We start from the raw sequence: 27531 nt of genomic DNA on the forward strand, positions 1-27531 counted from the left end.
TGCGTTTGCTAGACATTGTGTCAGATAAGCCAAACATTTTGCTGGGCATTTGTTTAACACTTCAGTAGTATGTATGTGTTTGTTTGAAAATGTGTGATATTAAAATATTCATTATTATTATATAACATATTGTAAAAAAAACCTTCATAATACAATACCGTATATCTATTCCAACGTTTTAATTGAATAAATTGCTATTAATATCGTCGTTGATATCAACTTCATGTGAATATCAAAAGTAGTTATATTACATGATACATTATGTTTATATTACATAAACATTATGTTTATGTCAAATGGAACCTTGTGTAACTTCATAATGACTAAGATGACACACCTACCTGTGATTTATGTTACTTTCCCTGAGATGTTTCCCCCATTGTACACTTTATCAACCCCTCCTGTTCAATATGATCCTCACATAACACCTATACGGACTGTTATCGGTCAATATGTTAACTCCAAATAATCTTACATTAACCGCTATCCTTAATCCCAGATAATTCTATTATAAGACTGGCGTTTATACAGCATGTGTATTAAAAGTTCAGCAAAAGATTTTTAACCTTAATACCTATGCAGAATGTCTTTGTTTATTGTGCAATAACACCTGTATTGTTAAAAAAAATTCTTAAATGCATTCATTACATTAATGTTCAAGAAACTACATTTTAGATACCACTGATGCGTATGAAAACTGATTTTTGTTTATACATATATGTACCTCTAAAAGCTTTGGGAAAACTATATTTCACTGATGACGATTGAATTTTGTTTTTATTTCGAAAACCGGACTAATGCAGAACAGATATGTTTCTAAATATGTGTTGAAACTGAAAGTGAAATATTTTAGGAATACTGATGATTTCTCTAAAGTTTATCGAAGATTCTATGTCTTGGAGACGTACCGGACTAAGTTATAAGTAGGTTTAACTTTGCCAAAAAATAAAACAACAAGTGGATAGTGATGAACCGTATTTATATAACAAAAGAAAATAAACAATTGATGTATGAAAAAACCTGAATATTAAATAATGTATACATATGTTTTTATATAATACATTGAAATAAATAATTGAATATTGATAATGTATACATATGTCACATATCATACATTTAAATAAATAATTGAATATAAATAATGTATAAATATCTTTAATCACAAAAGAATGAACATGGACTATCAGATTATCATAAATAGAATGAACATGGACTATCAGATTATCATAAATATTAATCCTATTACACGTTATTTATCTCACTAAACATAAATATAATTTGTAAAATATACACATTCTATTGACAACATTTGGTTATAATGTTCCTAAAACACTAAAATTTTGTGTAGTTCTACGTCTAACAATCTGTGGAATCCTTGTTACGATGAGGTTCATATAGAATAGCCCTAACTTCTGGGCCTTTCACAGCCGGTATATTGTTAAATGTCGTCTGTTTGTCCATTCCAGGTTTTATAAGATCATACGCATCGCTTTTCTCTGGGAAAGGATCATACATGCCTATAGGCGATTCAACATTACCAGGTATGGGAGCAAGTCTCGGAGGTCGCGAGACTTTAGGTTTTCGCGCCATTTTCTTAGCGTCCTCTAGAAAGTTATGAATGTAGGTATTGTCCGTATTGCTTACGCGATTGTCGTATATCATATTGTATTCGATACGATTTATGGAAGGAGAGACATCGCCCGAGCTCTCCATACTGGGATGTGTTATACTGTCTGGATAACTCTTCAGGGGGATATCCCAAAGGGTGAGAGGATGACTGGCGGCTTTAGAGGGATAGCGTAAGTAAGAGTGATCACGTGTACGCGGAATGTCTTGCGGTCTGAGAGGCACAGCTGTTGGGCAACTGGCGATATCATCAAATGGAACTCTGTGGTCCCTTACAGCCGTTGGAGGAACGCTAAGACTATTGGTGTCTGTCCCTGGTACAGAACGCTGTGGGAATAAATGGAGTTCAGCTTCTGCGTCCTTAAGTAAAAATGATGACTGGTGGCTAGTAGATTTTGTTGAAGCAGAAAAGTTTTGTGGAAGAGGTGTAGGCGGTTTTAATACGCTCAAATCAGTTTGTACATTTGCCGATTTATACCTGCGCTCCGGACTACTCATTGCGGAAGTAGATGCATCCACTGTCTTCAAAACTACCGGGGCCAACACTTCTGGGTTTATCTGCATTGGAGCGACGGCTCTAAGACTCCGAGGAGTTCTAGCAGACGACATTTTTGACGGGGGTTGTGACACGTCAGATGTTATTGAACCGCGTCTATCTGTTATGGTTCCGATTTCTTTAGTTGGCATTTCCTCCTCAATACTTTCATACTGTGTACCGAAGGTCTTTGACTTAGGAGTAGGGTAGATGACACGTTCCACTGTGTCTTCGTATTGTGTGCCAGCATTCCTAGCCATTGGGGTGGTATGGATTCGTTCATATTGGGTCCCGGCGGCTTTGCCCATCGGTGTGGTGTGCCGTGATGAATATCGTCCTGCAGAGGACGGTATCAGTATCGGCACAGCGTCCAAGGAGTGATGGCTGTCGACACTGACGAGACGCATGGCCCGAGGTTTGCCTTCACTAACTCTGTATCCGTCCAATGATTCCATGGATACCACGCTCTTCGTTCTCTGTTTCCTACTAACATCCTCTCTTCTTGTGTCTCTTTCCGTGAATACGCCATCCATTTTCTGAAATACAGAAGTGTTGAACTACTGTAACGGATAAATATTGACTGTACCTTACCATTCTCTGATATGTTATGTTTTATACGTTTACATTGTCTTGGAAAAGAATAATGATTTTATTACTAGTCTTTGATACTATTAACGTACATATTTTGTATTTATAGTTTAGCTCATTTTTCACCATTACGCTAGGCGAGTCTTTGGTTAAACAATAATTGAATTGAATACGAAATTTCATCAATTTGTTCAAAATCAATTTTGCGCTGAAATTTAAATGCACCGAAAGAAGAACGTTTACAGTAGTTAGACGTTGTACGTGTATGATGTAAAATGTATTTCCAATCTATGAATATTCAGACTTCTATATACTTTCATCAACACATATTTAGGTACCAATACATAAACTGTACACTCATAACGGATAAAATCACAAAGTCGTGTCATGGATATTAACATTGTTCTATGTACGCACCCTTTTGTCAAAAACTCTTTCCTCGGCTCTGGTCTTTGCTCCGACAGCTGCCTCCTCGAAACAACAACATCGACAGCAACAACAAAGCAACAATGACAGGAGTACCAACAGTAGTAAGATCCCAACAGCGATAGCAATCAACATCCAAAGGTCAAGGCCGAGAAAATTGCCATCATCCGAGGCTATATGGAATTAAAAGTGTAAGATAGTAAAACAAAAATTCAGAAAACAAAAAAACTCATATAAATCACAATAATATTGCCCACTGTCGAGAGAAGACATGGAAGAATGGAACTTGTTTCTACCATTTCAGTTTTCATAATCAACAGTATTAATTCTTAATTTTTTCAACGAATAAGAAAAATGTGACATACAAAATCACTGCTGACAACAAAATATTTTCACAATATCCTTTGAGACTATTTAGAATGGACACCGTCCATACGTACACCTTCGGGTAGTAGAAGTCACAGGAACCCATGTCTGTCGGCATTGCCATGCAGATAAGGTATAAAGAGTGGACAATCAAAGAGATTGAAAGCTTTATCTGTTATCGAACGCTATAGCGGTATAAAGTTATATCGACGATGTAACCTTTCGACAGGTTTATCAGACATTATCGGGAACTGTATTGAAAACGTAGATAATTTATATCGTGAGTGCTTAATTTTGGAATTGACATGACTAAACATATCGCGTCGATGTTATTTTTGTTATTGATATATTTTCAAGAGGAACATCAGCGAAAAATTCCTCTGCGTAAATTTCAGTATCTACAGGAAACCTAACATGGCAGACAATTCAATTTGCCAGCGAACTAGCGTGAGATCTACCTTGACGTGTCCTTGCTGGTTCCGTTGTAGTTGCTGATGGTTTGTGAGGTGAATAAGGCCTTTTCGTTACATGTGACGTCACAGTAGCAGACAATGTTACTGGTTTTCTACTGGAGGTATCTGGTGTCCTTGTGACTTGACTTCGAGGTGATGATTGTTTTACTGTATTGGCTGAAGACCACGTTTTCGTGCTCGAAACAACATTTGTAGGAGAAACGCCAATTGAGGCTACTTTATTTGTGGTTGGAGTTATTGTCCTTGCTGAAGTGTTAGGTAGCGTTGTAATTACTGTAGTTTTCGTAGGAGTAGTGAAAGTGGTCGTAGTGGTGGTAGTAGTTGTAGGTGTCGTCGGAGTGGTAGTGGGAGTGGTAGTGGTAGTGGGAGTAGTAGTGGCTACAATGAAATTCATATAAATATAAACAAACGACCAGTATTTCTATATAGTTCATTGATATTTTATTTCTTTTTTGCTCAATGCTTGTTGATTTCAACTATAATACTCGATAAGTATGTCAATCATTTCTTCAATATTAAATGCATACAGGTAAAATAAAAATTGTTCTGAATTTTTTTTTTTCATAATTGAAAAAACTGTTCATAAGATATACTAACGGAGTGGGTTTGTTGTGATGGTGAGCCACGGTCGGCTAGAAGGACCCATGCCAATATCATTGATACATTGAACTATTATCTGGTAGGTTGTAGACGGCTGTAGACCTCGGATTACTTTGGTTAGAGTGTTCTCCCCTGATACATTTACATACACCACGTTCTGCGCTGTGCCTACCGCTCTGTACGCTAGTCTGTATAAGATAATAACATGTATTAGAGATCTTGAGATACCCAATGATATACAATATAGGTTTTTTTAACAACAATAACTATCTGTTTCTACTTTAAAACATATATAACTTGGAAGGATGTCACAGTGTAGTGTAATCTTTTGAATAGTACTTCCAAGGTTGCTTATAAAACAGTTTATGGATATATTTATACATGCATATATAATTATCTGAGGTAATGTTTGAGGAACAAAGACAATCACACTGATAACATCATCGCCGCAGAAGAAGAGGAAAACAAAACGCAAAAGAGTTTATGACCCTTTATAATACAGATCATCCTCGATGCTCCAAGGGTTACATTCACTGCCGTAATATTCAGCCTTGGACATAGTATAACTGAGGTATTGGTGATAGGTAGGATTTATTAATCCACCACCGCCTTCAACTTCACTAAATGATAGTTCAGAGATGAATATAACGACAATGGTAGTTATGTCTGGAGCAAGGATGAATACAGAAAGAGATAATCTGAAAAGAAGAAATTAAGTCATATAAATATTTTCTTGTTCGCTTTTCCTATTTTACCGTTCAAATCAGTTATATCACTTACTGATAGCCTAGTACGTCCCCGCCCTCGTTGAAAACCGAGACTTTGTCCCATGACAAGGTGACACTGTCGTGTGTTTTTGATAACATCCGTAATTTCCCCGGGGCAACATCCGGACCTGGAACAACAAAATAATTAGAGTATTACTACTTATGTAAGTATTTGATAGTTTGTCATGTCGAAAACGCTGTAAAATCATGATATGTACTACATTGTCATGGACAATCTGTACCCATGCGTGGTAGATGTTAAATCTATTCTTGAGCACATATCGAAATTCAAACTTGATAATTAAATAGTTCTTGAAAAGTAATATGATATTTGTAATGAACTGTAAAGAAAATTTCCTCATTTAATCATTATTATTTTTAATTTTATTTAAAGGCCCACTACCTTTCCGAAGCAAAAAACATTAATAACAAAAGAAAATGCCTATCCGTGGCCTAAGATGAGTTAACAACACCAAACATATGCAAGATTTCCTGGGTAATAATGATAACTGTGTTTTGCCGTCTGTGCGCAGTGAGAGTCAACTACTACGCGGTATTTAGGACGACGGCGGGAAACATAAGACGACCCGCGTTATGAAAATTAACATTTCATTTATTTCAATTAAAATTTTCTGAGAGATGATGATGAGTGTAGTATTAAAGATGAGTTAATAACTTTTGCGACTCTACAAAATTATCGATCTCGTTTTACAATCTCATTTTAAAAATTAAAAGCCGTTTTGGAAAGGTAATGGGCCTTTAACGCTAAAGACCATCTTTAGTACATTGTTTCACTGATGTGTTTTTTTACGCTAAAGACAATTTTACTACATAGTTTCACCGATATATTTAAAACAACGTCGAAGTGATCGTCCACATCATTATGGCTTTAGGTTCCATTATGTGCCAACCCATGAGGTACAAATACGCATCAACACTGTATACAACACTACACGTTTCAAATGCATTTCTATAATGCTACAATATACTTTACAGAAAAATCGATACAATATTTCTCATTGGCTTTTCCTAAAAAAACATATATTTCGTATTAAGTCCCATCTTTATCAGTGCAAAGCATTTTGTAAATGTTTCTATGAAATCTACAATGTCTGGTTTTTAAAGTGTTGAAATACAACTACCATGGATCATAGCTGCAAAAGCTCTAAAGATTTTCGACGGTTATTGTTGATACGGCCACAAGATACGATATGCCAGGTATATTTTATTCGTTCTGCTTGAATTTTTATTTTCGAACCGGCATGGGATGTCTTTCCAGATGTCGTGGTACCACGTAGAAAACATAATGACATGGATGTCTGTCGTATCGCTATTTTTGGATCTTGTGTGCGTATTTGTCTTCGTCAGTAAGTAATCTACTAGAGTAGTAATAATTATAACCGCTAGCCATTTCATGATTTTATAGAATAATTCTTATGTTATCATGTACATTCCTAAAAATTGATAGCTTAGTGTATCCACTATTGCACCTCTTTCTATTTGGTGGTTGGATTTGATTAAACCGAGGACTCCTTTATGCACAATACAACTGGACGATGTCCCATTGATAAGAACATCTCACAGGTGACTATTCAACTTGTTTAGGATAACGTAACGGGTTACGTCTCGGAAATCGCCGTTAACTTTGTTGGTAGTGACAGAACTACATGGGAATTTCACATGTTGCTATGTAATGTATGAATTTTCTTCAAACAATTTGGGATTCTGGCTTGCGAGATGTGCTTTTTGTAAACTTTTAAAGGCATACTCAACATGTTTGCTCAATATAAGAGGGACTTGACCGAGACCTAACAAAAGCAGGTGTGTTCTTAGGGGTAACCAATCATGCTGTGACTGATGCGGTCCTCTGCAGACAAGCACAATAAATGACATGAATATATTTCAGATGGAAATCTATATGGCAGAGGAATAAAAAAGATCCCAAGGCCATCTTTTGAATTCAACTTTCACTTAATTTAAATGATCGCGGTCTTAGAGATATAGTATAAAAGAAGTTGTTGCGTCCGTGAAATGAGAAAGACTTTCATTCATGACAGGAGGAAAAGATTTACACTGTAATTATTTCGCGATAGATTTATTCTGTATTTTTCTTATTTGTGCAAAATCTCCCTGAAAGGAGAGTATCGTACTAAATACCCTTTACTAGCGGAGACAGTTGAAAGTCATAGTGAAATATTACTACCCACGGTATTGTTGAAATCAAAAATCACAATGTTCATTTGTCACTAAGTATTTAGATAAACAACATTTGCAACTGAGAGTCATGGTGAAATATTACTACCCACGGTATTGTTGAAATCAAAAATCACAATGTTCATTTGTCACTGACTATTTAAATAAACAACATTTGCAACTGGGAGTCATAGTGAAGTATTACTACCCACGGTATTGTTGAAATAAAAAATCACAATGTTATTTGTCACTGAGTATTTAAATAAACAACATTTGCAACATGCTTAATTTCCTTACTTATTACATTTTCACAGTGAAATATGAGGTTTTACGGTAAAAATGTGGTCAATATTGAGTGAAAACATCAGTTTGTACATTTTCACTCATTATTGACCAATCCGATTAGATTATTTTCAATAGCAATATAATCATATGCCAATGCCTATGAAAATACAGAATGTTTACATGACTAATCAAAGGGCATAACAATACAGTTGGAATAGGTCTGTCAATTTACCATCGAAAAAACACGTCAAATATGACTTTCGAAAAGTATTTCGCACCTTGACGCAATCACAAAATTCAATTTAATAGGTCAAGATATGCATGAAAATATCAAGCATTTGAACTGTAACTGGGTTGAAACCTATCTTGTGGACGCTAACGTGCGCATACTACACTTGGTCGTTTTGTAGTCTAAAAAACACTGTAGTGTAAGATAAACTATACTATAAGTACTTACGTGCCTTAGGGGCTTGATAGACAAACAATGGTGACCTCACCACTCCTTGGTTAGTAAAAGCTTCAACAAACACGTTGTATTTGAAGTTCGGAACGACTGGTATATATGTCTGATTCACATTACTTCCGGTATTGTTTCGATTCTTGAAAATTCGAATCGGATCGACTGAATCATAGTGCACCATCCAGTTCAGTACAGAACACCCAGGCCCCATGTTGGATACTCCCCACGTTACCTCGGCGTATTTGGCCGTCCTGTACTCTTTGACATTTGTACTCGTCAAACTAAGACATGCGCCTGTAAATAGAATAGCATACTGATATGTCAACACAGAGAAATGGATGCGTCATCTCGAAGTGTATATTACTAAGGATCCTCTCTGTTAAGAAGTCAAAAAGTTTTTCTAATTAAGAATTTTGGAAATAGTAGTTTATACCAAGGTTTAAAATACAATAAGAATGATATGGTGGTGTGCTTGAGTTTACGCTAGATAGTTATTTAACGCAAATTATAATTTTACCGATTATTCACTATTTTGACCTTACACATGACAAATTAATGCAATATTTTGCTAGTTAGTTGTGGGAAGTATAAAAAATTTGTATAATAAATAAAATCAATATTTTCTTTAGAAAATAGTAATATGACAGCCAGAATAACGGTATATATTTCCCCAACCCCCTTAATTTTGTGTAGATGAAAATATCTGGGGTTTTTTTTACAATTTTTGATTCAACGCTTTATAGAAAGAAAAAAACAAATCTAATTGCTAGCTTTTTCTGAAATTTTACAATTTTCTTTTTAACATCACAAAAAGTCTTTGGTTAATGTTGAAACGAGCCTTCAACAAAACCTCGTCTGAGCAAATTCTCAAAGCATACGTTTCTTTCTCTAAATAATTCCTGTCTTATTAACAAAAATTAATTATATTTAATTAATTATACTGCAAATTGCTTAACTATTTCATAACCCCCAATACCGCAACTTAGTTGGGTCCTTCAAGATTACCTCGGGCGATTATTACATGTAATATCATTGAATCAATCATGAAATTTTACAAAAGGTTTTTTTTTGTCACAAATCCTTAAACGAGGAAGATGATGAAACTTTGTTTTAAATTTTCTCATGGTAGAATTCTATGTGTTTGTAAAAAGATTCAACAATGTTCATATCAAAGTTCTGGGGAAATATTATATCTTTACAAAATCAGATACCAAAATTGTGTGTATATCAGCTGTTTTATGTATACTTACCACTTATGGTGGGGAGGAAAAAGAATCCCAACATAAATGTTACCATAATCCTTCGGGGCAAGCCCAAAGGAGATGGACGCTCCATTTCCTTCAATGTATTGTAGTATCAAGGCGTCAGTTATTTCCTGTTAAGATGACGATAAAATCCTCCTAATTGTCGCTTGTGTTCCTGGTCACGAAGTCATTTCAAGGTGAGCGTTACAGTTCCTTTCTATGTTAAAATCTACTATATAATATTCTTTAATCAAAATAAATTATCCTTATATATTTTTTAACTAAAATAAATCATCCTACCTATGATTTTTTTTTCTGTCCCATAAATCCGTCCTTAACAAAAAGGTGTTTAAAAATATCCTGTTTACACAATTGAGTAAAAAGAAGAATGTTACTGCGGAATAAAAATGATATCACTTCCATAATGTTACATATTTATGGTCCCATATACTAACATCAGCCAATAAACGGTGTCGTGTGCTCGTTGCAACGTTTATGCCACATTTTTGATATATAACTCTATAAATATCATCAGTGTATTGCTAGGTACAGGTGTTGACGTTAGACCATTGTTTGACCGGGGGCGGCTTACTGATAATCGACGGAATGAAAACTTTGATAAAATCCTAATTGGTATTGCCTCTGTCCGATAAGCGGGAGGGACGCGCTCTTTGACATGTTCACAATAGCCCCGCTTACTATCCTAGATGGGTTAAATGGAACATTACTAAATCTGTCTGAATACCTTCGCTGGGGAGAAAAATGTCCATTGTATATAAAATACACGGAGACTTTGAAAATCCAATCAGCATCATTCATATAAGGAAAGCCCCAACTCCCTATCGATAAGGAGGTCAGTTGATTAGACTGGTGATCGAAAAATGACGGAATTTGGCTGAGGACAATTTGTAATGGAGGAGGTCTAGATTATGCGTCAAGTCCGGGTATAAAGATTTAGGTATTGATTAAATTTTCCGGAGAATGAATTTTCCTAAACATCGGACATCGCCTAGAAGTATGTCGCACACATCCATGAGTACATTAATCCTAATGTCAAGACTACGCGGACTAGGTCACCTTCCCAATTCATAGACATTTCCGATGATTATTGCTTCAGAAAAAAACATATTTTAAGGTCCAAACTACATATCAAGTTATTTTTAAGTGTAAGTCACAATTTTGATTACATCCATGTTATATGTTAATATAAACTTTCTGTTTGTTAATTGTCACTTCATAGGAGTGATTATTATTCTAAAAAAATATATCCATTTCCTACCTTTTAAAAAGATCACGTTTGTGCTCAAGAACGTTTGCTATTCAATGTTAATTATTTCAGAATATTAAACTGACAATTTGGAGACGTCTACAGGTTATCGTCTTAAATTGTTATCTTAGTGGACTCGTCTTATATTAATTACTTTGTACTCTATATAGAGTGTTTCTGTCAAAATGGTTCAGGCTTTTGCTTTATCATTTTTTTTTATTTTTATTTATTTATTTTATTTTATTGTGTGTGTGTTGGGGGTGTGGAGGGGGTGGAGGGGGGGGGGGGGGGCTCTGAATTGTGGTTTTTCCCCTTATAATAATCTTTATCTGGTACTTTAAATATCATAACTCGCTGCTATGATAACAACGGGATGACTTAAACCAAACAAAATGTAGAAGATGCATCTTTAATGGTTTTATGTTATCCTTATGATTTATATTCCTGATTAATGATTCACAAATTTTTATACCAATATTTATATCCTGTTTGTAATACAGAGATACATAACTAATCATGATATGGCAAAATCAAATATGTGTATCCGTCAGAAAATTTGAACCACGTAAACAGGAACTGTCTATCAATAATACCCCACCAAAAATTCGTGAAAAGAAACCACGTCAACATATTATAAAAGTCTATTCTGCAATTAACGAATATTTCGAAACGTCATTGATGATATCGTCGATAACCCGGTGTTTGATCTCCATGACGTAATATTCACTCCCAACAGATGAGATTCATCAAAAGAATCGAATAAATGTACATTGTCAGTTTTGCTATGAAATAGTCCAGGGATAGCATCGAGGATGTACTAATGATAGCATCGCTTGAACCCAAAAGTAACCGCATACGATTAGAGCACTGGTTTCCGAGATGTGATGATAAGAGTCTTGTCAAAAACTGAAGTTTATAACAATGTCGCAAATGATGAGGGAAGGCAATTTGTCAAAGATAGATACAATGTCAAATTTTATGAAGTTTTCGGTTTTTGTTAAAATACATTTTACGTTCTGGTTTTAGCTGACTTCAATGTTTATCATTGACGAGGCATGATCATTGAATGATGAAAGGTTGAGTGCAGTAATCGTTTTTTCTTAATACTTTGGGTGTCTTTTGTATGTTCTGCCTGGGTTGTGGAAACATAAACGATAATCAGATGCTATGGAATTTATCACATGGTTTCTTCCATTGTGAAACATGCATAGTTATGGGATGATTATGTTACTCCGCATTATATTTCTTCGCAGATGAATAAAATAAAACAGCTTATAACAGTGGGTTATTACTAGGAGGGGATGTCTAAGCGAGGTTTTTTCTTAGAAATTTCATTGATTTATTCGATTTACGGAGTATCCAAAAAGAAGATTCTTATCGCTGAGGATGAAGGATTTTGGTTTCGTTGAAGAGATTCAGTCATGCCTTGCTCAACAAATCCAGCAACCGAATGGTCGACAGTATCTTGTCCTTCACCGCACATTACGTTTCTAGGTCAAATATAATACCGGTTATCAAGCAAGGAAGCCAAATTCGTCTTTTAATGCAGAAAATCTAACAGGAATTATAGTCATCCAAAAGTATATAGACGTGCAGTTTACATGAACTTTTTGTGTAAGCTACTGATACTAATTTTATCTTTTCCTTGCCTAGAGAATCCAGCTGTACTATGTGACTATGTATTATATGTATATGCATCGTCTCCTTTTACTCACAATCATCACACTTTCAAGGTGATTTAAGCGTTGAGAAGTCAAATATTGCTTTACCGATTCAATTCAAAGAGAGGGGAATAAGTAAACATCTCCGGAGATGGTTTGGCGTTCTCCAAAGCTTCTCGTCAACAGGACATCAAAACTACAGTTCCCATCGACATCAATACTGTAGGATTTAAAGACCGGGAAAGCAATATTTGTCATGACACTCAAAGACTTCATGGATGAGAAAGAAAGACAAGCAGGAGAACAGGAAGGAGAAGGTCAGCAATCGTGGCTGTATCTGAGGCAGAGAGCGGACTGCGCCACAAGGACATACCTGGGGCAGTCTGCATAGGAAGATAATGGTTGGGCAGAGGTCAGACAACAAGATGGAAAGAAGCCAATGTAAGAGAGAGAAGACAGCAAGTATACAGATAGAGAGAGATTAGGGAACAAGAAGAAGGGGCAAGAGGAATGAAAGCAATAGAAATGGAAAGTCAAGTGACATGGACTCGGTCGGAAACAGAAGAGAGGAAATTGTCCAGGGCAGAGATCTAGAAATACACTCCATGGTAGCTCCAGTTCATCTTGAGAGCAGTATATGATGTACTTCCAACACCAACCAACCTTCACAAATGGGGGCTGGAAACCTAGAGCACATCCTCTTTTCATGTGAAGTGTCACTGTCTATAGGGCGGTACACAAGGAGGCATATCCAGGTGTTCAGACAGCTTGCAGATACCTTGGAAAGAGAGAGGAAAAAGGCAAAGGGAATACAGAAAGGGCCAACATTTATCCAGTTTCAAAAGGAGGGGAAAACATCATCGAAATCAGCTAACAAGACCAGCATATATATAGCTAGGCATCCTAGGATGTGCAGAAGACTGGGAGATGCGCGTTGACCTAGGTGGGAAAAGGTTGGCTTTCCCAGTGGTGGTGGAGACAGCAATAAGACATAGTGCTGGTATCTTCTAGCAAGAGGAAACTGGTAAGTGTTGAACTGACTGTGTCCTGGGAGACAAGATGTGAATCGGCGCACGAGCGGAAAAAGACATAGTATGCTGACTTGGCAGACGAATGCGGAAGAAAAGACTGGCAAGCATGGAACTTCCCAGTGGATGTAGGCTGCCGAGGATTCCCCAGCCTGTCATATTGGAGGATTTTAGGTGCCCTCAGCATCACGGGGAAATCGAGGAAGACTGACTTTAAAAATTTGTGGAAGGGGGCAGAGAGCATCCCGCTGGCTGTGGATACAGAAGCGAGCAGCTGGAAGCCAACCGTCGGAGAGTAAGGACGACTGATCACCCCAACTGACCCACCATCAAGAGAGGATATCGAAGATAAATGGACATGGCTGATGACGACGTCGTTTGAGCAGTGTTACCAACAGCTGTATTCAGGTATCATCAATTGCATCTTTTTCCTTGCTTAGAGAATTCAGCTGTACTATGTATTATATGTGCATAGCTCGTCTCCTTTAAATTCACTATCATGACATTCCCAAGGTGATTTTATTGTTGAAAAGTGAAATATTGCTTCGGCGATTCTATTCAGCTATTGGTGAAAGGAATTCCCAGCCGAATAATTTTATAGCAAAGCAGTAATTGATCTATATTTCAACTGTGACATATGTTTTCCCTTTCCGTCTTTCTTTTAAATATTCCATTACATAAATAGCCAGCAGACTTAGAAGCATAGACACACTTTAAAAATTATTGCCGTTTACCGTCCATTTTCTCGATTTTTTTCTTTTTTTTAGTACAAATATTGTATTCCCCAGCTGTATATGTGTATACTTTCCCGAATTAGTCTCAAAATTGATCAAGAACACCAAAAACCAAGGACAACCCCTGTCTCATAAAAATAATTTCCGAGATATTGTGGTAACTAAACCAGACCAGTATGGTCACCGATTGGTCACTTTTTCACCGAATGATCCAAATATTGAATATAAGTACATTGAACGATGGAACAGAGGAAACTTAAAATGTCAAATTCTAATATGGCTATCTAACGACCCTGTTGATTTTTGAAAAAAAATAACATCTCGACATTTTGGAAACTTCCAGGAAATAATTATATCCGCCTTTAGGATGGCTTTTCCATGATGTAATGATGCTTCCCACCACCACAGCCATGAACAAGTGGTCCGAATTAGAATACGGGGTATTAAATTCAAGAAAGATAACCACCTGAACTACATGATCCTTTCAGCTGGTACATACCTTAAATACATAAGATGACTCCAATGCTGGCCGGTCTCCTCATCATGTGGATCCTCCTTCCTTAGACGTTTCGGCGCTTTCCACGACGTCCTCCAGAGGTGCGCCGCCTGGGTTGATCAGGCCCAACCAGGGACTAGTCGGCTATCGCATCCGCTCGATGTTATTGCGGGTAGTTGTATTATTTCTGCTTGGCACTGCCATGGGCAGCGATATCTGTCATTAGTCACCTTGTGGCTAGCACTGTTGCTGTTGTCCAATCCACTTCTCCTCTCTCTTCCTCCAGATCCAACTTGAATCAACTTCTGCCTGCCTGCTAACTGCTGCTACAGGTTCCTCCGGTCTGCTCCGGTTACCCCTAATAGGCGTAGGGCTCTCCATAATGATTGGCCGGGGAAACCCCTGCATCCGACCTCTGTAGGTAAGCACCATGTCTTCCATCCTCGATGTTGGCATTCTTCCACCAGCTGCTGGTATTTCTGCTGCTTCCGTTCGTTGGCCTCTTTCATCCTGTCTTCCCATGGTACTATTAGTTCCACCAAGACTACCTGCTTAGAGCTGCGGGACCATAACACAACATCGGGGAGGAGTGGTAATGAAGCCACCTCTGCTGGGAAACCCATCCTCCGCTGGATGCCTGCCCTCATTTCCCAGTCTCTTGCTGTTATGAGTATCCCACCAGCCTCTACGCTTCTTGTAGCCCGAGTTCCAGACTTCACAAATGTGACAAACTTGAGGACCTTGTCGTACCGCCATGCGTATCTTTCATTTGAAAGTGCCACCTGGCATGATGTGAGGACATGTGCCAGGTTAGCTGGTTTCCTGCAAAGTACACACTCGGCGTTGTCCTTGATTCCCCAGGTGAATAGGTTAATTGGGCTTGGCATTAAATCGTAGGCTGACCTCAGCAGGTAGCTAAATGTGTGACCTTCCATCTTCCAAATATCATTCCAGGATACTTTCCGCTGCCTCACTCCCTCCCAGTGAGCCCAGCTACCCTGCTGTCTCATGCTCAATGCCTTCACCCGCCTAGCCTCGTCATCCATCGATCTAATCTATGCCTGAGCCATGTCCCTACGTGTCCGTTGGTTTGCACTTCCCCACCTTGGCCTTGTGATGGTCCCCATGCCAAGACGCCCTGATGCCACGGACCCTACGATATCTCCATGCCGAAGTCTTGCCTCTGCTTCCTTCAAAGCCTGTTTGGCGTCCCACTTTCTTCTTCTATCTGGTAAATATGTTCTATGCAGAAACACGAGGTTCAAAGTTCCAAATCACCCATCTAAATATTGCTTCTATTAAGACAAACACAATATACTATTAATATATAACACCGATTTCAACAGAAGAATTTTAAAAAAGCTTAAATTTCTCCTTACTTGTATAATAATGTTCACGCCAATATCGGCAAGACCACCTTTCATTACAAAATATGCTACCATTCAAGATTTTTTATACAAATTAGTCACAATTCATTAGTTAATAGATATTTCATAAAAAGAGTATCCATTTACACAAAATTATTGACAAAGTTTGTCAAAATTCACTTAAAACTTGTAAGACCCCTATAAGACCCTACCTACATCATGGATGGTTGGAGTCAACATTGTACAAACTCTACTCCCTTCCTTATGGGATATTTCTAATCAAGTATGGTGTAAAATGATCAACTTATTTTACAAGTAAAAATAATAACCTCAATTTTCTCATACTAGACTCCATACGTCCAAGGAACGTTCAGTCAACATAAATGCAAACTTTTTTCACTTTCCTCCACATGTTTCTGGTCAAGTTTGGTTGAAATCCATTCAGAACTGTATGTCTGATAATGAAATGTTGATGGATGAAGGATGGATGATGGACACAACTTCATTGTACATGTATATATTTCATAGCTCTTTAAGACATTAAAACAGTAATAGATTATAATTACTATTTAAAGTCTTTGTGTCAAGGAGTTACAGTTTTTCCTTCTGCAACGGATGGCTAATAATACACAAAGGTCCATATTCACTGAATCAATACTTCTTTATTCAATGATAATACATGTGTACATTTCATACAAAGCATACTTTATTTAAAGCATGCTTTCTGGTATACCTTAAGGAAATCTCATATCACAGTTAATGTAAATATTCAAACTTAAAGGAATCAATGCAACAAAATCAACCACAAACCTATAGCGAATCCTACCCATTAGTAAAACCAGACTCGCTGCAGGGAGTGTTACCAGCATTTTATATCTGAGTTTCACTCCAGTACCAAGCTTACAAGTATGTACTTCTATATGTATGGCATTGCATGCAGGAATTGTTACAGAACTTTTGAAGAAGAAAAATGGCAACCAGGATGTAATCCAACATGAAGTTTTAAATGCAGGATTGGATATCAAATAATCTGGACAACATAATAAATATCTAAATACAGGGGAATGTAAGGCATTAGCTAAAATTAAGGGGTTATAATTATCCTGTTTTGGATGTTTTATGAAAATAAATCAATTAATGCAATAGATATGAAAGGGGGTATAACTCAATTTCCAAAAAGTGGCCAACTGCACATTATAGTTCCAAAGATCTGAGAAAAAATTCAGCTATGGGTCCTACTGGTAATTATTCATGATCAGTTTGAATATGACAATGTATTGATTTTCCAATTTTAAATTTCATCTTAGACTTTTCATAATTAAATATCTACCTTAAGTTCTATTTAATTTCTGACAAAATGTGAGGTTTTCTGTGTATTTCAAGTAATCATCTTTTAGTACTGGTTTCATTCATACCTTATTTTCCACCTGATCATACCATTCGCTGAAATAATATCAAATTTTACTTTAACCAACAGGTTTCTTTATGATCTTTGATTAATATTAAAAACACCATTATTGCACATCTACATAATGTAGTAACACAAATATATTTTTGACATTTCCTATTTAGGATTCACATTTAATATGAACAAATTAAAATGATAATGTAGTTTTTATATTGATAATTGAAAATATTTGGTCTTTTCAAAGACTGTCTAATTAGGTCCATGGGATGCTTCTTTAGAAAATGAATAAATATCAATCATGTTAAAAATAGGAGTCTGGTGGTATCATTACTACTTTCCATTTAACATTAATTCAATGTTAAACAAGGTGATGGTCACTCAGCTACATGCTGTAATTAGGTGATCATAAATGATCGTCATCACGACGACGTTTACAGAACATGTGTACTTTGGATGTGACATAGATATTGTTTATCGTTGCCCATATTCATGCATAGTTAGTCTATACATATATACACAAATGTTATAAGATCAAACTTCACTGACCAAGTGCATCAAAACAAGGGCCAAAATGAGGATATTGAACTTGAAATTTTAAGAATCTGCCTAGCTAAAGGTTACAATTGATCATGATAAGCCAAGCAATTATTGCATTAACAGAACAATATTATGTAGATGTGGAAAAACAGTCATGCAAAGTTTCATTAAATTAATCGAAGATCACAAAAAAATGTGTGATCTTCTTGTACACTTGATTAGTAAATCTTTAATACAACATAACAATGTTAGGATTAACTTGCAAACCACATGATACCTGATAATTAAGGTTTGTGTGGGACTGTAGTTTCTATTGGTGATGGCATGACACTAAAAAGATATCCTATGCTAACATCGTTTCAGCAGAAAGATTACAAAAAGTTATGTTTCATCACCACTGAAGATACTAGTACCAAACCAATGTTATGGGGAATCACATGGTGCATCAATCAGCCCAATTGCAATCAAATGACAATTTAATTAAACTGAACATGATGTAAATTCTGAACTACGGTAGGTTTTTTTCCTGTTAGTAATATGGTTTTATTGTGCACTCTTGAAATAACATTTTTAAGTTATATTCCAACAAGCAAATCAAAATTAACATTCACAATACAAGGATCGTTTCACAAAAAGGACATTAGCTTGATTAGCTGTGCATTTTGGCCCACATACACTTTATATTATACCCAAATGTCCAGTCTTGCAAGTCACATTAAAAAAGACTTACAAAAACAGTCAAAACTTGTCTTAAGACATCAAAATCTATGAACTTTTCAGCAATTGTGACAATGATTTAAGATAAACCGTCCCTTCTGTGACCTCATACGTTTGTAATGTCGCTATTCGGATCCCGGCAAACATATTTTACTTCTCCGTACCAATCGATATTAATCTATTACAACTCCCTTCTGAAATCGGCGTTCGGGCAAGTATTTCGTCTAGAACTTTTTCGAGTGTTTGCTTGAAGTGTATCAATCTAAAGGTGTGACAATTGGTAAATATAGTATATTAATGAATATTTTTGCAAGAAGTAAAATCCAAGGATTATAATGGTCGCTAAAAACTCAGATGGAATACACACTGATATACCGGGACCCAAAATGAAAAACTTCACATCAGTAGTAGACTAACAAATGAATGACCATTATCATTATAATTGTATATCTATCTTTGGCAGAATAGAAATAAATTTACACAGTATATGGATGCCGAAGGAAGGTAGTGGTGTTTTGAATGGAAACATTCGAGTATTGAGCTTCAATCGGTACTCTTCGTAAGATACCGGTATACTAACTGGAAACCGACAAATTAAATACGGTAATAAAATTGCTGGAAAATATTTTCATTTTATTTTTTGCTTAAATCTTTACTTATAATTTGAAAAATGCTATAATGGAAAACAATCCATTTTAATACAGTATTACACAGAGCATAATATTTGTCTCAGAAAAAGCAGATATATATACATGTATTTCCTGCTGAATTAGACTTTTTTTTTAAAGTTTGAGGATATATAGGCCTACATATATATGTACATGTAGCTTGCAAACTGGTTTGTTATATTTTAGATAATGAATAAATGAAATCATTAAGATATGTAAATTGTAATTATTGTGTTACCTTGTATGCTCCAATGATATAATAAATATAGGGTAAATGAATAACATGAAACGTTGAAAAGTGCTACAGATTCGCCTATCTTTAACATTTTCAGGCCAAAATATAAGGGGTATTAGGAAGCAAATAGGTCATATTTTGAAAAATAATGTGGTGAGGTATACTTTTTATTGTTTTTTTTTTTTTTTTTTGCAAATAGCCCTATCTTCATGGAAATTCTTAAAAATCTTTTTTTTCTTTATATCATTTTTTTTTCAGAAAAACAGAAAACATGACTATTTTGATGCAATTTTTCACTAAAATTGGGTTCCAATTTAATTTCAAAATAATGATATTTTGTTTTATTGTGGAAAATTAAACCTAGCTTATTGGATATGGTTATGAATTCTATATCACCTACTGAAGGTATGAACATGTTACAGGCATATTATTTATATGTTAAGGGATTTTACAGCTGCAGGGAGTAAATATTATTTATTCAAAAATCCTTAAAATCCGGAATATTAAGTCATTAGTACATATATTAAAGCAACCATGGAAGAAAAATTAACTTGGTGACATATGATTTTTATGTGGCTTTTGTGATCAGGGTATACCTAAAATCAAAATATCAAAAAATGAACAAAATCCTTGAGAGGAAACCAGAAGGGACGGTCTACCTTAAGTAAGATCTTATCATACCAATCCATTTTAATTTACAGCAGTTCTAAATAGTCCTTATCAAAGGTTGAAAGCTTAAGTTAATTGCCTCAATTGAATCACTTGTCATAACAACTTTTCCATGAAAGTGTTCCAGATACACTGGAGAGTGGAGACAATGTAATCCAATGCCTTTTTTGTGAAACATCACCCCAAATAGGCTATGAACCATATATGCATCAACATTCATAAAACATGCATAAATAATATATATATCTATATGTATACATATAACTTCATAACGAAACTTGAACAACACTCCACATCATCAATGCATCTCGATGAAAGACTCCAACTTCAGAGGAATATGTCCTTTGTAAGGTATGCTACATTTCACAATCTTCCGAGCAGCTAGACATTGCAAAGTCAAGAAATTCAAAGGAGACACTATGTCATTTATAGACATACCACGTATCAACTGCATAGGTGTCTTTCTATCCAGATTACAGGCATCCAGATGTGCTCCTTTTCTCAACAAGGTGCGAATCACTTCGGATTTACACGGACGATTACTTGCCGCAACGTGCAATGGTGAGTTTTTTTCCACATCCACAGCATCCACATTGGCACCAACTTCAATCAGTAACTGTGAAACATCAGAGCTGGGGAAAGAACACACGGGGTAACGTCCAACATTGGTTGTCTCCCTTGAGCAGGCCAGGTGAAGGGGTGTGTATCCTTTGGAACCTCTGGGTTCCATACGTACCAGTCTGTACACAAGTTCCTTGAATTTGTGCTCGTCCTCACGATCCATCTCCTTTTTCAACCTACACATAAGACACAGCAGATGCATGATGATGACCAGCAATCTGTTAAAATGGCTTGTATCTCTCTCGCTGACCGCAACCTTATTGAGCTGGTCACGGCCTTTTTCCAGTTCGTTAACAGCACGCTGTAGAACAGCCATTATGTCTACAAAACTCACAGGATGAGCAGGTCGGTTTCTCCACTCTGTCGTCATGAACGAGAAAAGTTCTGCAAATGACAAGAAGCTACTCTGTGTCATCGGACTGAGAGGTTCCAAGACATTCTGCTGCATGTCAAGAGCATACATCCACAACATAATGCACCGGTCAAAATTCCCCATGTCTGCGTACAGGGCCCCCCTGTACCTAATATAGTAGGATGTGTCAGGATGGGCAGGACCTAATATCCGTTCACGAACCAATAAAGCTTGCATTCTCATGTCATCTGGGTCGGAGATCAAATCATCTAATTGATCTAAAGATGTAACCTCTTTTGCATTTTCATATGCCGCTATATCTGATTTCAATCTAGGCTTTGGCAATGGAGCACTTGTATCCGAAAACCGAACCTCCATAGCCTGTCTCCAGAACTCAATGGCACCCAACATGTCTCTCTTCTTATCAACATATGTAGCTCCCAACAGTTCTAACGCATTTATTTTTTCTTGTCTATCACAAATAGGCCTGGTTATCAAGAATTCTACAATCTTTGAAAATCCTGCCACACTAGCTGCAAGCAGAGGTGTCATCCCATAGGCATCTTTTTCCATGGTAGCATTGTACTTTAGAAGTAACTTCATGATGTCCAGGCTTCCAGACTCAGCACAGTCATGCAAAGCTGTATTACCTACAAATATAAAACCAAATCATTTCAATACATTATATTATTATAAAGGTATAATATAAAGAAATCAAACAAATTACAAACCATTAATTGTGTTATATTAGTTTCTTTAAACACAAGTCTGAAATATTAAATCAATCTAAGGTGTTCTAAAGAATTTGTGTTAAAGTGAGACTTGACAACATGGACTTTATCTGGCAAGAACATGCTATATGAAATAAATCATAATATCAAGTTTATTTCTTTTAAATTAGTTTCAATCATACTCAATATTCCAGGGGTTACGCCTAGTACTGTTGAAATATCCTATGGAATATATTGAATATATTGTACAGGTTATATATATATTGAGGATATGTTTCAATATGCATAGATGTACCATCTATGGACGGCACATCAGATAAAGGGAAGTAACTCTAATATTATTTGATATTTTTTTCCCATATTGAGGACTTAATCCTATTTCTTTGTGAATTTGACCATCCTACAAAGTTGTTGATGATCTGATATCCTCATGGTGAGGGAGGGTTATTACTCTGTATACTCTGTATGATATATATATCTTTACATTGGCACTTCCCAGTACTCTACTGAAAGGTCACGAGGAGGATACGGTACAATTGGCATACAGCCATGTTACCAATACATCTACAGAACAATCAGATCACAACTTCTAGTTCAGATACTTTTATAACCTGGAAGCTGTAATAATCTGTAACAACATGACTCATAATGTATGTTCACGTATCTGCACCAGGTTACTAAGTACAGGCTATGGCTATAAACTACTACTATAGCCGTTCAGTTCATGTACAATGTATATATATTGGGTTTTTTAAACAACAGAATGAGATAAATATAGAACGAGAAAATGATTGAAGGCAAATACCTGATTCATATCCTAATTTGGAATTTCTTTCCTGGAAATTATTGAACTTTGAAAAATATCAAGAATCACATGAACTTTTAAAATTGTAATCAATCTGACTGAAGTAAATTGTAAATATAGTTAAGGCCATTTAATTATTGATCACTTAAGCTTCCACAAACAGATATCAAATATTAAAATCACACTTTGGTGCAGACTTTAAGAATCATGTCATTCCATAAACTTCATTTATTCTTTCACATCATTTCCAAAACAAAATAAAACTTTGAATAACTTTTTTTAAAACCGACTTATAGATTGAAATCAATTTCAGGCAGAACCATGCAATCTTCCAAGTTTTTCAGAATTAAGTTATAAATACCAATTTCTGTTACAATTGTATCATATGAGATGACCATGTAAGACAATGGATGTTTTACTAGGAACGCTGGTGGCTTTTGATCAATTAATTGATGTAGCTTAATTAACATCCTTGTTCCATTATAACCAAGATTAAGTCTAGGACATAACTGTTAGTCCTGGTGGCATAACCTAGGGTTGTTTATATGGTTGAAGGGGAGATAACCTTGGTTTGAGAATCATGAAGGTTCATATTACTATTAGAGGGTTTTGTTAGCATAGAAAATGAAAAGAACCTCACTTTTTCTAAAAAGCCACTTTTATTACAGTAGCATGTATACCCCATTTTATCAAAGAAGGACTCCATTTATGGAATAAGAACCACAATTAATCAGCTATTAGTTTTTAATCTTAAGTCAATTATTAAATGGGGGATTTCATTTCATCCAAAAAAGATGTCTCCTTTATTTATTAGTTCAATCAACTTATTTTATCAAACCAGCTGTCAACGTTACCATACTGTTTGTTCCCATGAAAAATCACATCATAGATTTGACTGTAGTTATAGCCTAATTAGAATTTAGTAAAGTCTAAACAGAGGTAATCCTTATGATGAACATGCATTTATGTTGATATTGAGATACCAAAATAACTATGGCTAAAGTATGATTTACTTTTGATTATTTCCAGTGACTGTGTGATGACACAAAAATCATGTCAAAATATGATGTCAAAATCACTGAAAAGTGGAACTAACTTAATCGTCGGTAAAAATCATACATCTGATCACCTATGTCGGCTTGGTATATGTATCTCGAAATCAACATATCCTTTCACCATGCAAGTCTAATCCAACAATGTTAGAGGTATAGCATGACAAGACAATATTGATCATTATATCGTGTCTAACCTCTTACAATCGAGGCAGGATTCACACCTTTCTGACACATCCAAATCCAAAATACAAAACGTCACTATTGCACTTTAATTCTGACTTCAGACATTTCTTTACCCCACTGCTATTTGTAAATTTACCTGGTCGCCATTTTTACTTAGTAGTTACAAATTATGGAATGGTGACGATAAGTAAAAATATCATTATCTACAAAATATCTTGCAGAAATACTATATTTCAACTAAAATGTGTTAGTTTATTTAAATATTTACAGAATTCACCAGAAGTGATAAAAAATACTTGTTTCCATATGCACATAAAAAAACCTTGGTTTTATACAAAATGTTGTTAATATTATCTTTCCACTTCATGTACAATCCTGTAACTTGGTAACTAAACCGAAAGTGACAAAAATTTGAATAGGATTTAACCTAAATCATACAGCACTGGACAAGGTTGCTATGGGTCACCTATAAAATGCGTGATTATTCTGTGGATTTAGTTTGTCATACCACTTAATATATCTGAATGTGGTCATGGATAAATAATGATTCGCGCTATGGATTCTGGTAAGTTTTCAGGCTGTTATTAAGTGTCAAGCTTCGAGGGCAGCACTTGCGAAGACCCATATAGAGGTCTGATATTAAATGTAGGTATTGCCAATCAGAAGTTTCTTAATATCGACGTCTAATATTATTGGATTACACGCAAGTCCAAACAGATCGTAGAACATCCATTTTTCCATTTCTATCAGGTCTAACCATTTCTGTTCTACAGAACGACACTTTGTTAGACAATTTACCTTTCACGCTCTTTCTGTTCACATCAGCACCCAATCCCAGTAAATACTGAGCAATCTCTTTATGTCCTTTATAACAGGAAATCATCAAACATGTATGACCGTGTCGGTTTGCGATCTCAATGTTGGCCTTGTGCTCAACTAAGAATTTTACTATCTCGAAATGACCGTCGAAACAAGCAGCTCTGAGAGGGGTCGAGTTTGTAAAAGTTGTTTTATTGACACCTGCGTTTTTCTCCACCAAATGTTCCACGATGGTGAGGTGACCCGCAGCTGCAGCACACCAAAGAGGGGGTGCCCCCTCAATCGTCTCCCCATCAAACGTGACAGACCCCACCTGTTCATTGTCAACCTTACACGTATTGATCAGATACTTCACCACGTCCAAATGACCGTTCCTACAGGCCATAATCAAAGGGGTAGCCCCGTTTGTTTTAGCATGGACAAGTTTAGCCACTTCGTCTTTCGACTTGTGGTCAAGAAATATCTTGAGTCTGTTGAGCTTGCCATCCCTGGCGGCGTTATAAACCACACTTCTGTACTCCATAGCCTTCTGAGGAAGGCAGTGAACGTATCTACATCATCGTCTTAGCTTCCTGGATCACAATAACGGTAAAGTTCGGGAAATTTATAGGTGAAATCATCACCAGTCATTCCAATATGGCGTCTGACGTCTACACGGTGGCGCTGCAAATACACATGTAAGAACGACAACTCCTGTCCCATTTTGCAATGGAGGTTCAGTTATGTATACACAACAAAATAGTATACGGAATTATTTGGTCTTTTTTATTTTGTGCAAAATGTATAGTAGAAAGCTAACAAGTCTGGTTAATAAATTGGGTTATTTTTTTCTGCTAGTGATTACTTGAAAATAATTATCGATTTAAAAAAATCAAAATATAAGTTCCATCAGAAATCCTTTTTTGAACGGAATCATAATTAAATAGGCCTAACGTTACATTAAAAATAATGTAGGCCTATTACCATAAACCTATTATCGTCATTACTGGTTATAATAATAACTAATGATTGTTAAGTAAACTATATCGTTTGGTTGGATAACTAATACAAATGTATACACTGTGCGATGATCAGTATATGCAACTTTAATTTGGACTTATTTTCCAACAATTTATATTCAATAATCTCAATGCTTTCGTACAATTTAGTGCACATATACAGTACACTATAACAAAATATATAGCTGAATTGCTGGGATATCTATAAGATTCCGTTCAGTATACATATATGTATATATGATTTATTAGTCATTGATATACAGGCTAAACATGTCAAACCTTTACATGGCACAAAAAAGGAAATTAGTCCTAAGTCACATAACAAGTTATGACAGTGGTATCATTAATACTGTGATGTTGTATCAGATTTATACATTTTATGATACTGATCAACAGAAATGTCCTCCTTGCCGTGAAATCAGGACACGGAAGAATTGAATATTTTATAAGGACAAATACAACGTAGAAGAAAAGCTAAAACACTTTTTAATGTCTTACAATTAGGACAGGGGTTGGATGTTTAGACATTCGGATGTGACAGCGAATAAAATATCATTTACACATCTAGGACATAAACATCATATTGTATAGATAAATTAAGATCTCATTTCTTTGTACGCTATATGATAGCATGTATACTTTTTGCTTGATAACGATCTCCATGAAATACACACAATAATTCGTAATTCCTAGCAACTAGTATTAAAAATAACAGAAAACGAGTGAAGAAAAACAACAAGAAAGCTAAACTGGAAAAAAAACGTACTGGAAGGTGATAGTCAAGACACGGCGTTACCTGACTAAATTATGTATGTGAAGTGAAGTGTAAGGTGAATTCTGAATAAAAAGTCCATCGTTAAAATGAGTCTTGGTTCGAGATCGTGTGAACTTTTGTCTTAATGTAGGCTTTAACCAATTTTAAACTATGAGACGACGAGTTACAGATATGGTCATTTTCCATGAAAGGCACATACCATAATAATCAATGGCGTCACACTCGACACTCGATCATGAAGTTTTAGATAATGACAAAAAACAAAAACAAAAAACAAAAAAAACCCTCAAGAATATCCATATCCGATGAGTGCTATATCGTAAAAGGTCATTGATAAACTCTGCGGTTATGCAAATTTTGTAAAGAAATTGAGGATGAAACCCACTTCATTTTTAAGTGTTCCGTTAACTGTACGGTGAGAACAATTTTCTTTAATAGTCATAAAGATGTAATTAACCACCATTTAACAGATTTGAAAATTTGATACGACTCTTGTCTTCTAATGATCTAAAACTTCTGCAGGATTTAGGCCTCTTTGTTAAAAAGTCATTTGAACTGAGGAAAGCTGGCTTGATAAATGTTTAAGTTGTTGTTTTGATCTACTGTGTGTTATGTGCATGTATGTTTTGCTATCGATCCCTTTTATATGGATGTAAGGAAGCAATAAAACTGAATTGAAGTATAATTAAGTCTAGTCAGCTAAACCTGCCTATATTAATAGCTTTTTTTTTTTTTTTAATTTGCCTTATATATATTAGGCAAACAAAAACAAAAAGCCTAATGATATAGGCAGGTTTAGCGGACTAAATTAAGTCACATACATCGTCCCACAAACTCTACAA

General features: G+C 35.7%; 3 protein-coding genes across 3 annotated transcripts; all 3 read right to left on the reverse strand.

The window, feature by feature from the left end:
- Window positions 1-1219: 1219 nt before the first annotated feature.
- LOC138333219 (mucin-4-like) lies at window positions 1220-10533 on the reverse strand. The gene is made up of 7 exons (XM_069281432.1): window positions 9570-10533; window positions 8317-8613; window positions 5395-5509; window positions 4612-4802; window positions 4000-4392; window positions 3167-3348; window positions 1220-2697 (listed from the first exon to the last, which is right to left on the reverse strand). The coding sequence occupies exons 1-7, from the start codon at window positions 9652-9654 to the stop codon at window positions 1357-1359; spliced, it is 2604 nt and encodes an 867-aa protein (XP_069137533.1). The 5' UTR covers window positions 9655-10533; the 3' UTR covers window positions 1220-1356.
- A 4542-nt stretch (window positions 10534-15075) lies between these two features.
- Window positions 15076-15795, reverse strand: LOC138332558 (uncharacterized). Its single transcript, XM_069280563.1, has one exon. It carries the CDS (start codon window positions 15793-15795, stop codon window positions 15076-15078), a length of 720 nt encoding a protein of 239 aa, XP_069136664.1.
- Window positions 15796-16758: 963 nt separating this feature from the next.
- Window positions 16759-25593, reverse strand: LOC138333220 (protein fem-1 homolog C-like). The gene is made up of 2 exons (XM_069281433.1): window positions 24896-25593; window positions 16759-21973 (listed from the first exon to the last, which is right to left on the reverse strand). Exons 1-2 carry the CDS (start codon window positions 25437-25439, stop codon window positions 20649-20651), a joined length of 1869 nt encoding a protein of 622 aa, XP_069137534.1. The 5' UTR covers window positions 25440-25593; the 3' UTR covers window positions 16759-20648.
- Between the last annotated feature and the right edge of the window lie 1938 nt (window positions 25594-27531).

The sequence above is a fragment of the Argopecten irradians genome, chromosome 10 (assembly GCF_041381155.1).
Source record: "Argopecten irradians isolate NY chromosome 10, Ai_NY, whole genome shotgun sequence".
Taxonomy (NCBI): domain Eukaryota; kingdom Metazoa; phylum Mollusca; class Bivalvia; order Pectinida; family Pectinidae; genus Argopecten; species Argopecten irradians.

Excerpts from the sequence above, each read along its gene's own strand:
- LOC138333220 (XM_069281433.1), bottom strand. The coding sequence starts at position 25,439 with ATGGAGTACAGAAGTGTGGTTTATAACGCCGCCAGGGATGGCAAGCTC. Across the intron at positions 21,974-24,895 it reads GAACAGAAAGAGCGTGAAAG|GTAATACAGCTTTGCATGAC; the intron begins GTAAATTGTCTA and ends TTATATTTGTAG.
- LOC138333219 (XM_069281432.1), bottom strand. The coding sequence starts at position 9,654 with ATGGAGCGTCCATCTCCTTTGGGCTTGCCCCGAAGGATTATGGTAACA. Across the intron at positions 5,510-8,316 it reads CTATCAAGCCCCTAAGGCAC|GTCCGGATGTTGCCCCGGGG; the intron begins GTAAGTACTTAT and ends TTGTTGTTCCAG. Across the intron at positions 4,393-4,611 it reads CATCACAACAAACCCACTCC|CCACTACTACTCCCACTACC; the intron begins GTTAGTATATCT and ends ATTTCATTGTAG.
- LOC138332558 (XM_069280563.1), bottom strand. The coding sequence starts at position 15,795 with ATGGATGACGAGGCTAGGCGGGTGAAGGCATTGAGCATGAGACAGCAG.